The sequence below is a fragment of the Pararge aegeria genome, chromosome 7 (genome assembly GCF_905163445.1).
Source record: "Pararge aegeria chromosome 7, ilParAegt1.1, whole genome shotgun sequence".
NCBI lineage: Eukaryota > Metazoa > Arthropoda > Insecta > Lepidoptera > Nymphalidae > Pararge > Pararge aegeria.
In genome coordinates, this window is record NC_053186.1 from 9,684,609 (window position 1) to 9,699,243 (window position 14,635).

The 14,635-nt window shown below is 35.8% G+C and overlaps 2 protein-coding genes across 5 annotated transcripts in view; one reads left to right on the top strand and one right to left on the bottom strand.

Annotated features, from left to right (window-relative positions):
- Nucleotides 1-703: 703 nt before the first annotated feature.
- On the bottom strand, nucleotides 704-7,120 carry LOC120625213 (ataxin-10). The gene is made up of 8 exons (XM_039892200.1): nucleotides 6,858-7,120; nucleotides 5,912-6,777; nucleotides 5,674-5,808; nucleotides 4,329-5,163; nucleotides 3,553-3,697; nucleotides 3,202-3,265; nucleotides 2,634-2,695; nucleotides 704-1,005 (listed from the first exon to the last, which is right to left on the bottom strand). Exons 1-8 carry the CDS (start codon nucleotides 7,013-7,015, stop codon nucleotides 880-882), a joined length of 2,391 nt encoding a protein of 796 aa, XP_039748134.1. The 5' UTR covers nucleotides 7,016-7,120; the 3' UTR covers nucleotides 704-879.
- A 996-nt stretch (nucleotides 7,121-8,116) lies between these two features.
- Nucleotides 8,117-14,635, top strand: part of LOC120625298 (E3 ubiquitin-protein ligase SH3RF1) — a 36,324-nt gene continuing 29,805 nt past the window's right edge. For all 4 annotated transcript variants that reach the window (XM_039892319.1, XM_039892320.1, XM_039892321.1 and 1 more), the window contains exons 1-2: nucleotides 8,117-8,455; nucleotides 12,725-12,850. In XM_039892319.1, coding sequence (XP_039748253.1) covers nucleotides 12,737-12,850 — 114 coding nt within the window. In that variant the 5' untranslated portion in view covers nucleotides 8,117-8,455; nucleotides 12,725-12,736. The remainder of the gene's footprint in view (nucleotides 8,456-12,724; nucleotides 12,851-14,635) is intronic.

Genomic DNA, 14,635 nt, shown 5'->3' on the forward strand with positions numbered 1-14,635 from the left:
TGGTCGAGGTATGCATCATCAATTTATCAGACGAACCAATTTGATCGGTCGGATTAGTGCACTCTTTGTTTGATTGCATGTATCGTGAAATACCAGTTAAATTAAAGCGGGTGCACCAGCACGCTTAGCTAGTATGAAATAAAAATATAAATCAATATATTTTCATATTACTATATTTTAAGCCATAACAAATTATTGCCTATTATTTGTTTTATCTCTTCATCGACTAAGGTTTAAATAAAATTGCATTACATGTAAATAATTTTTATTAAGCATAAATTTAATGAATACATGATTATATATTCATAATATACAGTAGCCACAAGCTTTAACCATAAAATAAATAAGTTTGACTTACTACAAATAATGAATAGATATTTATTGTTCTGAGCGCTTTTAACGTTATTATTTTCGTCGTCCATTACAAAATTTTAAATATCGCTTATAATGCTGTTTTAAGCAATGCTAGGCCAATGCAAGGCCCCCGAAACCTCATTTAGAAAGCTTAATTCCTATTTTCAACGAGATAGTGAATGATGTTCTGTTTTTATGGGTGTACCAATCAAACAGTCAGCTACAATCGGTATTAACTTTCTCTTAGACATTATTAATAATCTAAGAATAATTTTGACACTTATCTTATGTATATCACATTTTTTTCAAGATCAGTCAGGCTATGTTGTGGAAATAAAAAAACTTAAAATGTGCATTATCACGTACATTTCATATTATATTTTGCTTAAGAATGTCCGAGGCTGAAACCAACGTCTAATGTTTAATTTAAAAAGAACGAACAATAACTGGTTATACACCATTAGTTTCTAGCCTTTTGAGCAAAATAACTTTTATTTTTACCGGGGCCGCGAAGATTTTTTTATTTTAATTTCTCGGCAATGGCACCACTCTTATGGAGTTTCCTTGTGTATCGGTGTGAAGCGTCAGGCCCATCTCTTGTAATACTTCGTTGTCTATGGGCCCTTGTAGGGTCATTCTTGAGATTACCTCCTAAAACAAGAAAAAAAGATGTTCACTTTCACAGAATCAAGAACATACAGAAACCGTGTACACGACTAATACTGAAGCATTAAAAACCACTCTACTTTAGCAAGGTTTCTCGAACAGGCAGTTACTTCTATTCTTTTACCAGTTAACAGTATTATTTTACCTCTAATGTTTTAAACGTTTACCATAAAATGGGAAAATGGGATAGTTTGTGAACTAGCAACATTACGCGGGTGTGAAGTGAGACGGGCGTGCGGCGTTTGCACCGTTTTTGTATTCAGTATGGAGGGTAGAGGTAAGGAGAGTCATCTTATATGGGAGAAAAGTTGAAAAAGTGTCCAGTTGTTGCGCTAAATAACAGTTCAAAAATCCTCCACAATGGCGCTGGTGGATGCACAGGGTATGGTATGAATGTAGCAATCGTAGATGAATTGAAGTATGCCGAATTAAAAAATTTAATGTCATTATCGACTAAAGTAGTTAATTATTGAGAATTTCAACAACTTACGTTGTACAAAATATTGTGGTAAATATAACCTTACTTCCTTGTATCTCCATACTTCCTTGTTTATTTTTCAAGCCTACTCTAACAATATTTATATTTGGCGCTTCTTTTAAGAGTTACCCTGATGCAAATGTGGCGCCATCCTAATTTAATACATTTTGACGACACTTTTTCATATACACAGATGACTCTCCTTACCTCTACCCTCCATAGTATTCAGTGCACTGCTTGCAATTTTATTATTCACTTCATTATGAAAAGAGAACCAAATTCAATATTTTAATTGCTAAATACTACAAGACCACTGGTCAATAAAATTAAAAGTGGTCATTACCTAACAGATTATGTAAATTGAAAATTTATTATTCACTTCATTATGAAAAGAGAACCAAATTCAATATTTTAATTGCTAAATACTACAAGACCACTGGTCAATAAAATTAAAAGTGGTCATTACCTAACATGTAAATTGAAAATAGCTGACCAGGTGAACTTCGTACCGCCTCGGGATGTTAACACGAAATGATAGCCAACTTTGTTATGGGAAAACAAATGACGTTTTTAGTAATTCCTTCGAAATATTTCTATATTTTCTCACCGTTTAAACCTTCCAACTTCCACGAAAATTTGAATACCTAAATAAGCCAAATCGGTCCAGTCGTTCTTGACTTTTAGGAAGACTAACCAACACCATATCATTTTTATATATGTCAGTATATATTATATATATTAAATAGTCATAAGAGCCTAGAGCTGGTTTTGACTGTGAATTGTTCTTTACTCTTAGTGTTACAGTAAGGACATTCGCAATTTGTTTAAAGGAGTTTTTTTCGAGTACACTGTCAAAGTAACATGGATTTAATATTATTCATTTAACGAGTTTCAAATTCTTCATACAAGTTAAATCTCTATAACTATTGCGTTAAATAGCGGATGTGATTTCGTATCGGTAAAATTAGTTTTTCATAAGTGACACGCGGACGAAGACGCGGGGAATTGCTTGTCTTATACTACAGCAGACAAACACTTAAAGCAGCGTGGTGGGTCTGAGCTCAATATATTTCTTTTATACGTGTATACTAGAGAAGAGTGCTTGGCCATAATTTGGCTTGTGAGATTAACATACCTGATTTTCTGGACAGTTTTCACACAGGTTCCTCACAGCAAAGATCACCCATTGCATTATCACTGTTACTTATTAAGGACTCTATCGTTTCTGATAATGTTATTACCTCAGCGCTATTTATATATAGTAACATTGTATATAAATAGCATTTCTATCTTATTTTTCTTTTTTCTATCTAAATAAACTTAGAAAGTGAAACTTTATTTAGCAAGCGGATGGTCTACCAACTTCATTTACCAACCTCATTGTCCAACAATCCGCATTGAGCCAGCCTGGTGGACTACGGCCTAATTCCTTCTCATTGTGGAAGGAGACCCGTGCCCTGTAGTGGCCCGGTAATGATGATGCTGATTATACTTAAAAATGCGTGCTTAAAGTTTTTAAATTTATGTGTCTGTGTACTTTCCGTCGAATTTACATGATATAACTTGGTCTGCCAGTACAGCTTACACTAAACCGTTTTTTTATAATTTGTTGTTAAAAAAAAGGTAGTACACACTCGTCCCCGTCCCCGTATCAAGTTCATTGGTTGAGATGATGATGGCGATGATTATATTTGAAAGGATACATGGATTGCGGGCGTCGATATTGCAGCAGTCCAATAACACCGGAATAACTTCCAATTCCCGCATCTACAAGTAATAACATTTAAATAAATAGCTAATTAATAATTTAAAAAAAATAACACACGCACGCACGCACGTAAGCACGCACGCACGCACGCACGCACGCACGCACGCATGCACACACGCACGCACGTACACAAACACCCAGTAGTCTGCAGAAAATCCTGGTTACATAATAAAGTCAAGGATCCTATATTAATTTAATAGAATAACAGGCTGGAATAACTCAAAGGACGTCCACAAAATGTTAAAGGAGAAGAAGAAATTATTTACGAAACTTAAATAAATGTTACCTGTCTTTTATTCTCCTGATTCTTCCAACACAAGTTAGCCAGAGTCCTTACAAGGGAACCCTTAAACCCAAACGCTACATGTCGCTCTACTGTCTCCACACTCGTCATTGTTGTTTTGGGTGTTGACATGTCTATTGCCCCTAGCCTGTCAAAAATGATTAGCAATAAAATTTGATAGGGTCAAGATAGGTCTATAAAAGGTGCAATAAAGCCACATTTTGTATTTTATTTCGTATTACTATTCTTCTTCAATTTAAATTGCGAAGGTGTATAAATAAAAAAAGATTATTTCAGTGCCTATGATAAATAACGTAATTAAATAATGTAATTTTACGTTTTTCTTTTTTTACAAGAAAAATAATTTCCTTAAAAAAAACTCATAGTCAGAATTCTGTCGAACTATGACTTTTAGTTAATTTTGCTGGTAGTTTGATCTTGTTCACAAAATCATTTTATCATTATCGACCCATTACCGGTCCGCCTATCATAATGCGAAAGGTTAGGGCCGTACGGTACGGTGGCCGGATTAGCAGACTTCACATGCCTTTGAGAACTGTCTCAGGCATGCAGGTTTCCTCACGTAGTTTTCCCAACATTAGACCGAAGTGGAAGCGAAGCCTTAACCACTAGGCTATCACTACTTTATTCCAAATCATTTACGCGATATTATTTCGAACGGTGCAAAATGTTTTTTCAATTATTAGTAAAACTGTTTAATAATGTTAGTAATGCTGTATTGTCAACGAAGATAAGTTCCTGGTCACATATTTTCTTACCTGGACTTTTGACTTTCAGGAGAATCAATCTTCACGAAGGGTACTTTATTCGTCACATTTTCTTCCAATATCTTAACTTCTTTGACCGGCTCAGCTTTCTTCTCAACATTACTGCTTTCGACCCGCGTCTTTTCCGAAGATATTCCCAAAATTTTTTGCAACTGTTCACTCAAATCAAAATCTGTTGATAAGTTTTGACTTTTCTTAACTTCCTTTGGAGTATCTGGAGATTGTTTTTGAGACTCTGTTTCCTGTTGCAGTTCAGCTAAAGGTGGCGAAATTTCGCTCGGAGATGTTTTCACTTCTTTTGAAGGCTCAGCTTTGGGTAAATGAATTTCCGTGGGCGGATCGGGTGAGCTGTCTTGGGAGTCTGTCCTACTAGAATCCTGTAACTCCAATCTTGGTTGTAAACCCACAGGAATGACTTCGGCAATCGTATTCATACTGGCCGTTGGTGATTGAGCATCGATTATCAAGGGAGGTTCGTTATCGTCCCCTATATCGATTTTATGTTCTAGACTGATCCTTCTAGTTGGTAATTGTATTCGGTCATCCCCTTTAGGAACCGAACTGCTTCTTTTAAACGCAACTTTGGTTAACTCATTGTCAATTTTGACGTTTGAATTCCCTTCTGAAGAGCTTCGCACACTCTTATCGTGCATGTCGAATTTTAAAGGTATGTTTTCTAGCGGGTTAAAGTTGTCTAGTTTGTCTATGTAGGGTGAGTTATCGTTGCATTCGAAATATTGTTCGCTGCTTTCAGATTCGGTACATTCGGAAGTTGTTTCATTACAAGACAGCATGTTATCGGCAGAATCGTTTTTGCAAAGCGGATCTAAAATCATTTTTATGTTGTTATCGAAGGCAAGTAGGAAAGGTTTAAGGTATGATGGATATTAAGCTATTCGTAATCATTGATAGTCTATAACAGTTAACTGCTGGACTAAAGATCCCTCTCCCGATGGGATGGTTTGCCCATAATAACCATGTTGAGTTGTTAATTGCAGTAGTAGTAATAGCAGCACGGAGATACTGATGCTTGTTCTCCGGAAAATCGCCTTAGTCAGACAACTGTACCTATTCTGACGTCTTAATAATGATAAACTTTCTCATTAATATTTTTAGAGAAATACATATACTTTACAAAGTAACCATAAACAAATATACAGTGACAACTATAACATCAGCGATGTAAGCATTGAAGGGTCTCTGTAAAATTATATTCTTACATTAACATGGCTTAAGTTGTTATAAAAAAAAAAATTAATTCAGCAGTGTTGACCTTACGAAGTTAACATTGGAACAAGTTACACTTCAGACATGCTACAATAAAATCTGAACTCACTCTCATGTGGTGTATTGACAGCTGGCATGTCCTCATCATTGACCAGTTGTTTGCCTGTTGCTGCATACAGCTTATTGATGGATGAGAAAAAGTTGTTGCTTTCCTTCCCTAGCTTGTGAATCGCTCGCAAAAGAACTAGAGGAAAATAAGTAAATAATGAGTAATGGAATGCAGGTGGTATGAAATAACGAAAGGCCATACATTGCTTAGCTTTACAAAATCTTGAACTCATACTTACAAGCACAATTGATAAACAAAGATGTATCGCTCTGCAAACAGTCCATATAAGCATCCATACTAGAAGCTGTAGCTATGATCTCCAAAAGAAACACCACTTCCTGGGGCTCTATAGTATTCACATATTTATCTACAGTCTTCAATATACAATCGGATTTACTCTTAAACTCATGAGCCATGAACTTGACAAAGTTTACTGACACATTAATATCCTGTGTCTCTGTTGACATTAGAATATTGTACGCCAAGTTTAATACCAGCATACGACACTCCGGATCCAGTTTTGAATACAATTTTTCAATATATGTATTTTCAACACCAATCAAATATTCAATTATTAAATGTGGGTATTCTGAGTTACCATTTATATACATGTATGCTAAGGAGTTGAGTAATGCAATGTCGTCAGGCAAAACATTTGGTTGCCCCAACAATATATTGTAGATTATCATTGCAGCACCTGATGCAATTTTCTCATTCTGTCCGATTAATGAATTAAGGATTATAGTGTCAAATTTGTTCCAAATCATTATTTGGTTGAATGGATTGTTTACAACTAGATTTCCCAAGCTTTGTATCAGAATGGTCATACATGATTCGTATTTTTTTTGTAATTCCTCATTTATCATGTCTACGCTTGGATGTTGATATTCTGTTGCTAAAATAAACATGGAGTCAAGAATAGACAGTTCCTTAGATATGTATGTCTGCATTTTGGTACCAGCTGCAGCACAGGAACGTACGAGACGAAGGCATTGTTCTGCTACAGCTAAAGTACTGCGATTGTATGAGGCTTGTTCGACATCCAACCTCATAATATGTAGGACTTCAGCTATAAGACGTAAAGTATATTCGGATGCCTTTTTACTAGAATAAAAAAAAGTTTAAAAGTCTTTACATTGTTTTATGCATATAACATAAAATTAAAAAATTAAAAACATGCTTACGGTCGCAACCTCCCGGTCTCGGCATCTCGGGATAGCTGCGCCTCAGCGCGCAACATTTCCTCCACGGCATCCCATTCTCCGGTCTCTAATTGGAAATTGATTAGCTTGGCGTCTAGAAGAATTTCCTCAGCAAACCACACACTTTTATCTCGAGACATATCTTCATTAAAATACAAGAAGTTAAATATAAAAAGAAAATTAAATTAAATCTCGAATCTCGATTTTCGTGGTGATTGTTGACATTATTTTGTAAGTTAAGGTTGACAATAGCTGTCAAACGTCAATGTCAAATAAATGTGATAGTTAGGGGTAAGAAAAATAAAGCAATCTATGTTAAAAATAATTTCTGATCTTTAAAAAAATGTTTTATCCTTTTGGTAAATTAACAGGATAACTATGCTTTGAAAACTTGAAATATATTATATAAATGTTATATTAAATTATGGTGTTTGTAGCCCACGAGTATGAAGTTAGAAGTAGAGTAACATTAGTTGTATATAAATTCAAACAATCAAGATTAAAAGACTAGTATTCAAAGCTGAGAAACTAACTAATATTAAGAAAATTCAGACAATACAAGACACTTCTCTTGTAAGAAGTGTTGTTATTTGTAAGGTTCCGTACCATTTAGTTTAAAGATTGAACTTTGTTTTTTTTTTCGCTAAAATATGGTAGATAACAAAGGATATTATTTTACTTTTTATTCTAGAATACATCTGGTATTCTACACGCAGACAGGCAAATAGACATTACTTATTTATTAGGCACTAAAATCCGGTACAACTTTTCCTAGTTTTAAATTTTTAATTTTCGGCAGATCTTTTTCCACCTGGGTTTTTCTTTGAGTCTTTTTTGGTGTCCATTTCTTAATAACCTTTACTCCTGTGGTCCGGCATTCTCTGTATGTAGAGAGCCCGACATACTCGTACCTACCTAAGGCGCTGGGATTTACAGACCACCATTACTCAGTCGTTTTAGCTTAAAGTTCATCTGGTAATGATCGGTCCCCTCGGCTCCTCTGTACAGACTGAAGATTTTACACAGAACCTACCTTTCTATCAAAGTTTGCCAGCATCCATATCATTCGTTTTGACCTACAACTTCGCCTTGTATTTTTTAGACTGCTTAAGTCGCGATTTGGTCGAAACGATACTTTGGAGTTTTTATAGTTCATGGCGGTTTATTTAGGGAACCCAAATATTCCCGCCTCCACCTCACCTGTCGTCTCGCTTGATCGCGAGTCGTGACTTGTTCGACGACAGTATTCGAGTTCGGCATTCGGTCGTAATTCGAACGAATGATCACGAATGAAAGGAGCAAGCGCTGAGAACTGAGAATGGCATTTGTGCGTGAAATTGTTTTAGTTTTTGTGTGAACAAGTGAATTTTTCTCACAATATTAACTTCACGATAGCGGTCCCGTGTTTGTGTAGTGTTTCAGTGTTAAAACTTCACGTATAGTGCCGCTACAGTGATGTGAAGTGATAAAAGCGTTGGTGTCTTTAATGATAAGTGACTGGGGTGGTAACTGGTAACCACGGATTTTGTTGCTGTTACAATGGACCGACTTCCCGCTAACGAAGGAATTTAAAACATACGGTGAGTCATCAGCGTTCCCGAGATATATCGCACTTGTTATAAGATGCATTTCTTGATATAAATAGTTGATATTGCAACTCAGGTCGCGTGTGTCAGTAACTCTACGCTAACTAAGTAAACTGGTATTCAAAATCACTGTTCTTTTTCTATGTTAGAATTTCGAAATTTGAAATTTTTCAATAACATTACCCGATTTCGAGCATTCCAAATTCCGATGTAAGTAAACAATAAATACTTGGAATCTTGGCTTGTGGCCAAGTTTTGATTTCTATAGATTGTCTCGACTTTTAAAATCGTAACAGGTTGCTATATTTTATAGTAGCAGTTTTTGTTATTCAGCATATATGTTATTTTAGGCTGATTTACATCACTGCCACTTGTATTTTCCCAAGGAAACATGGAGCTTATTATCAACATTATCCTGAGTTTACAAGTACCACTACTGGTCACAAGTCTTCTCTTCCATAGATTGATGTGGATTGTACTTGGACCCACCAAGCTACTCTATTGTGGGTTGGCAGGTTATAACAAAAGTCACATGTTAATGATGACAGGATAAAAGCCAGGACCGATGGTTAACATCCCTTCTGAGGCTTGGGTGTGGACAATGTGATTTTCCTAAGAATAAGCTGGTAAAGAGAATTACTATATCTAGACATCTTTTGAGGAATCAAACCAGGATGTTGTCATTTGTTATCGAATAAACCTAGATACAAAGTTAGTTTGCAGCCTTTGTATAAAAATATATTAGATATATAACTCTCAATGAATTGCTGGAATGTCACACAGCAAGTACTTTGCTGTGTGGTCCACAGGTGCCAAGTGTATCAGCGGGTATCTGATACTTGCTGAGTAGATCAGCAGCACATGGTTATGAAAAAGCAATAGGCAGGTCATCTTCATCCTCAACCTATAAATGTCCTACTGCTGGGCAAAGGCTTCCGCTCTCACAGGAGAGGGATTGAGAGCTTAGACCCTCCATGCTGCTAAATCTAGTTTGGTCGGTCACTATGTAGGAAGATTATAATTAATTCTAGTAGTGTTTCGTTTAACAGAGTGATAAAGGTCAATTAAGTTCCACCCATGTAATAATAATAATAATTTATTGGATCAAAAATATTAAACAGAATATCAATACAACAATAGAAAGAAAAAGAAATACAACACAACAAGGAAAACAAATTCACATAAATTGGTAAACATATTTGTAAAGCTGAATGCACATTATATTGATATTTGCCTCTTATTATTGATAACCTGTGGACCCCACACTAGGCGACCTGTATTGGGGGCCCAGTTAATAGATTGCCAAAATTGATTGCTCGGCCAGAAAAGAGAAATTGATGAAGGTGACAGTTTTAAATAAAGGTATTAATGAGGTAAAAAATGAATAAGTTAAACAAATAAGACTGTGAATGTAGAAACTATTTTTATTTGAAAAATTCTAAATCCTAATCTGCATACATGCAAAAAAAACATAAGCAGGCTTTTTTGCATATATGCAATGCTCCTTGTAATCAATTTATTTAAGTGTCAATGCTGGGCACTGACTTCTTTTTATAGGAAAGAAGGTTTGGGAGCTTAACCAATATGCTGCTCCAATACTGGTGACTGTATCGTAACAATAATTATTATCACATGTTACCAATGCCAGAGGCCTTGGAAAAGAGATTGAGATCACCCATTTGCCTATCTCCAGGCTGATACTTTAGGAGTTTTAAGAGAAAAATTCAATACATAAAAATGTTGCGAGCACCCACAACACCTTTATTTATTTGAGTAGAAGTTCATCCAAACTATTATTATCCTAATCCTGACTTTCCTAATGCTAGTTAGTATATCTTTCCTTCACACCCTAATGAACCAATCAACTTGATTTTTTGGCATAGAGTTAGGTGAAAGGCCAAAGAGTAAAATAGGCTACTTTTCAACAAAAAAAATAAACAGTTTCCACAGGATTTGTAAAAAATCGTAATAAGTGTGGAAAAAGAAAGCAGGTAACTGCTCGAATTCTTATTTTAAATAAAGTGTGACTAACATTGAAAAGTGCTCTAGCCATCTAAGAGTTGCATTATTATGAAATTGCACTCAATAAAAACTCAATGGATACTACTGTGTGACACAGTTGTGTTTAAATTGAGTTGGCATACAAGTTTGTTACCTGCATTCAATAACAGCTGACCTTAACTACCTTATCTTGAATGCATCTCTTGCTTGTTGTGCCAAAGAATTATTGGGTATCGGATAAGAATCAAAAACTAAACCATATTTATAAAAATTAAAACTTAACAAGTTAAACATGTGTTACGTAATGGCTTGTCTGTTAAGATGTCTTGGAGCAGCATGGTGGGTGCTAGCTCTATATCACTGCCATGACCCTCTTCTCTCTAGCCCATTGGTAAGCATTGTGGTCTTATTAGCGAGAGGTCCCGGGTTTGATCCCTGGCTGTGGAATAATGGGAATATTGTATTTATAAATTTTCTCTAAACTGGTTTAGTGGGACCCTCTTAGGCTGTGGCTACTTACAGACAAAGACGTGCAGCTAAGCGATTTTGTGTTCCGGTACGATGTCGTGTAGAAACCGAATACTGCTATACCCGTAAGAGATTCGCTTGCTGCTTTCTTAGACTGCATCATCACTAACGATCAGGTGAGATTGCAGTCAAGGACTAACTTGTTGTAAATTAAAAAAACCTTTTGTTCATTTTTATGTCAATTTGATAGACCTTTTATACAAAATAACACTACTAGGCGTGGGTACCTTCTTCTTCTTCTTCCTGGGTACCTTACTCATAGACGTAAACTCCCAACGCGCAACAGCGCGATTGCGCGAAACTCTAGTGCATTATTTTGAAACTATGTGAAGTAGGATAGTAAGGAGCTTCTTATGAGAGTATTAAATATTTTATCGATCGTAAAATCGACTATGCATTGATTTAATATGTTACTTGTAAGCTCACTGCAACTATAATGTTGAAGAAAAGATTGAGAAATTGGTGTTTGTCAAAAATAACAACAAATTTTAGAAGCAATTGAGAACCTCCAAACTCCTTTTGCCAGTAGTATGGAATACAACAAACTATAATAAAAAAGCGCATTTTATTGATTTAAATTAATGGTGGCGTGCCAGAACTTTCAAGATAAATAACATAATTAAATAAATGAATTATTGTTATTGGGTAATCAATAATAGAGTGTGAATGACATGATGGTGAATTTTGTGTCTTCTGAAACCAGACACACTGTTAATAAAAAATGTTTTTTTTTTTTTTAATTTTCTTGACCCAAAATGGTTTGCACTTTACAATCCCAATGAGGAAGATCGCAAAAAGTAAAAAAAAAGTACAAATAAGAATTCACCGGTAAAGTAGTAAACATGCAGCTCACAGAAGTGAGAACATTTTTTTCAATGTAGAACAAAAGCATTGTTATGGTAAACCCGACGTGCGTCAAACAATGTGGCTCAATAGCAAACGCACGATGATACACATCTCGTGAGATTTGTATAGATTTGCAATATTGCAATGATGTAACTATTCCTAAGGTTAACATTGGGTTCAGGGATTTGTATTTTTAACAATTTAGCTTTAATCTGGTGCCTTTAGTTAGACATTTGAAGCTGTGAAACTTATTTGAATCAGTCTTGTATTGTTTCATCAATATAAAGAGGAACACAGGCCATTTTCTTCTCTACCTTTCACACAGAGTATTGGAGTAACGCGCCAAATTTGGCCACGTCACGTCGGCATAAAACATACCTAACTAGGTATGTAGTGTTCACATGCATAGCATGCTGGCGAAGTGCGGATTGTTAGACTTCACACGCCTCTAAGAACATTATGAAGAACTATAAGACATGCAAGGTTTCCTCACGAATTTTCCTTCGTTAAAGAAGTGGCATTCAATTACTCAAATTAAAAATAAAATAATAGCTCGGGAAAGTAAGGGATGCGTGCCGAAAATCGAAGTCTCCGAACCCGCGAAGGGAGGCAGAAGTATTAACAACTAGTAAAGTATTTAGTATAGTTAGACATTCACAGCTAGAAGAACGGTATGATTTCATAATGCATGATCTTAGGCCGGTTACCATACACCAAGGGTCAAATCGACGCGTTTTGAGTCAAATAGGTAATAGCAATGTTTTGAATTCCTAGAAACACACTAACCACGACCGACGTTTTGTATTTCTTACACGGCTGAGCCCATATTACGATTATCATAAATACTATGTCTCGACTTTTTTCCTCATTGATATTGTAATTTTTCAGGTGGCGACCGGAATGGATGAGGGTCTACTTAATGACCTACTGGAGTGCTCAGTGTGCCTGGAGAGGCTCGACACTTCCTCCAGGGTTCTGCCGTGCCAGCATACCTTCTGTTTGAAATGCCTCAAGGTAAGCAACGCCCAATTTATTCTGATGCATGTGAATGGTGTTCTATGAAGAAAAACGGTAACAAAAATGCTAGAAATGTTCCTTCACTTTTATATATTTCGGTTTCTTAAAAATCCCGCAGGAACAGTTATTTTTCAGGGAATAATAAGTATCCTTAGTCCGTCTCCAGGATGCAAGCTATGTATACGCAAAATTTCGCCTAGATCGGTTTTGCTGTACAGTCGTGCACAGATTTTTTAATCTTCCGAGCCGTCCGGGTGCATGTCCGGGATAAAGGACCATCTGGAGGTTGCAGTTGACTTCACACCACATAACACAGAAAAAATTTAAATGGTGACTTATTCTGGGCAGCGATTCGATATTTTTGTAGAGGAGAATAAGCTAGCGAAATTTCAGGCCTTGGGCATATTCCGTTACATGAGAGAGAAGGTAGATATAACGTAGCGACGTGTAGTACAATTTGCGTTCGCATGAATAATGTTCTTTTAAATCGCATACTTGTCAGAAAAGTATGGATAGTAAATCTATGAATTGTTTGTAAAACTACTCTCTTCTGTAGGGTAATTTACGTAAATTTCAATATAATCAAGTAGGTTTCTCTCTATTATGACCTTTTGTAACGTTGTGTCTGCTTTTTTCTTGTGAATCTACCACAGCTCCGGAAGGCAGATTCAACAAGAACAATTCGGTTAGAAAGTCAGCAGTTGCTCTTCTCCAAAATCAGTATTTTAATTTAAACATTTATAACATATTTAGCATGTATTTGTCTTTATAAATTGTACTTTTGTGTTTAATCGAAAGACTTTATAAAAATAAAATAATGTTGATAATAAAACCCATTTGCGAAAAGTGGTTATTTTTTCCTAGATCTGCCAATAATACGTAGTTTTTATTTTGCACAGTGATAAGGACAACTTCGTGTGCATCCATCTGGTATTGGCTTTATGTATAATATACCGGGAAAAAAAGTCTACTATTTCGTTGTCGAGTGTACCCTGGCATCCTAGTTAACAGGCCCATCCTCCGGGCATTGTAAATAAACACTAGTTTACTACTTGGTCTAATCTAAACGGCATTTGCTTTGAGTCATCTCGATTGACTACTGACTCATGTGGCCTCGTAATTTAGGTATCATTATTTGTATGACATTCTTCAATCAAACGTTACCTAGTCTATTTAAATTAAACTAAGTTATACCATGCGGTTTATGCGCAAATCAACAACAAATAACCCAGCATCTGTATTCAACTTTTTAATTTATTTTTAGACTGGTGGACCTTTGTGTCTGGTGGGAGGCTTCGGCCGTGGCTAGTTACTACCCTACCGACAAAAACGTGCGGCTTAGCGATTTTGTATTCCGGTACAATGTCGCGTAAAAATGATTCGGGGGTTTAATATTACTGCTATGTAGCGTAACAAGTCAGCCCGTTACCATCTTGGATTGCATTATCACTTACCAGCGGGTGAGATTGAAGGCAAAGGCTAACTTGCAGTGGAATACAAAAATACATCAATAAATATTCCCTGAGAGTAGCATACCAACTTTTCAGCTTAGGTATTATGTAGGTATATAGTTATTTTAACTTTGCTAATTTTTGTCTTTATTCCTTAACTAGATAAAATGATTTACAATTTGCGGGTTTTTTAAAACTTAACATACAAATCAACAGTTCTATATCACAATTAAATTTAAAAATTTCTCGGTTGGCTTCGGCCGTGGTCTACCACTTTACCTTCAAAGACATACGGCAAAGCGATTTGCGTTCCGGTACAATGGTGCGTTAA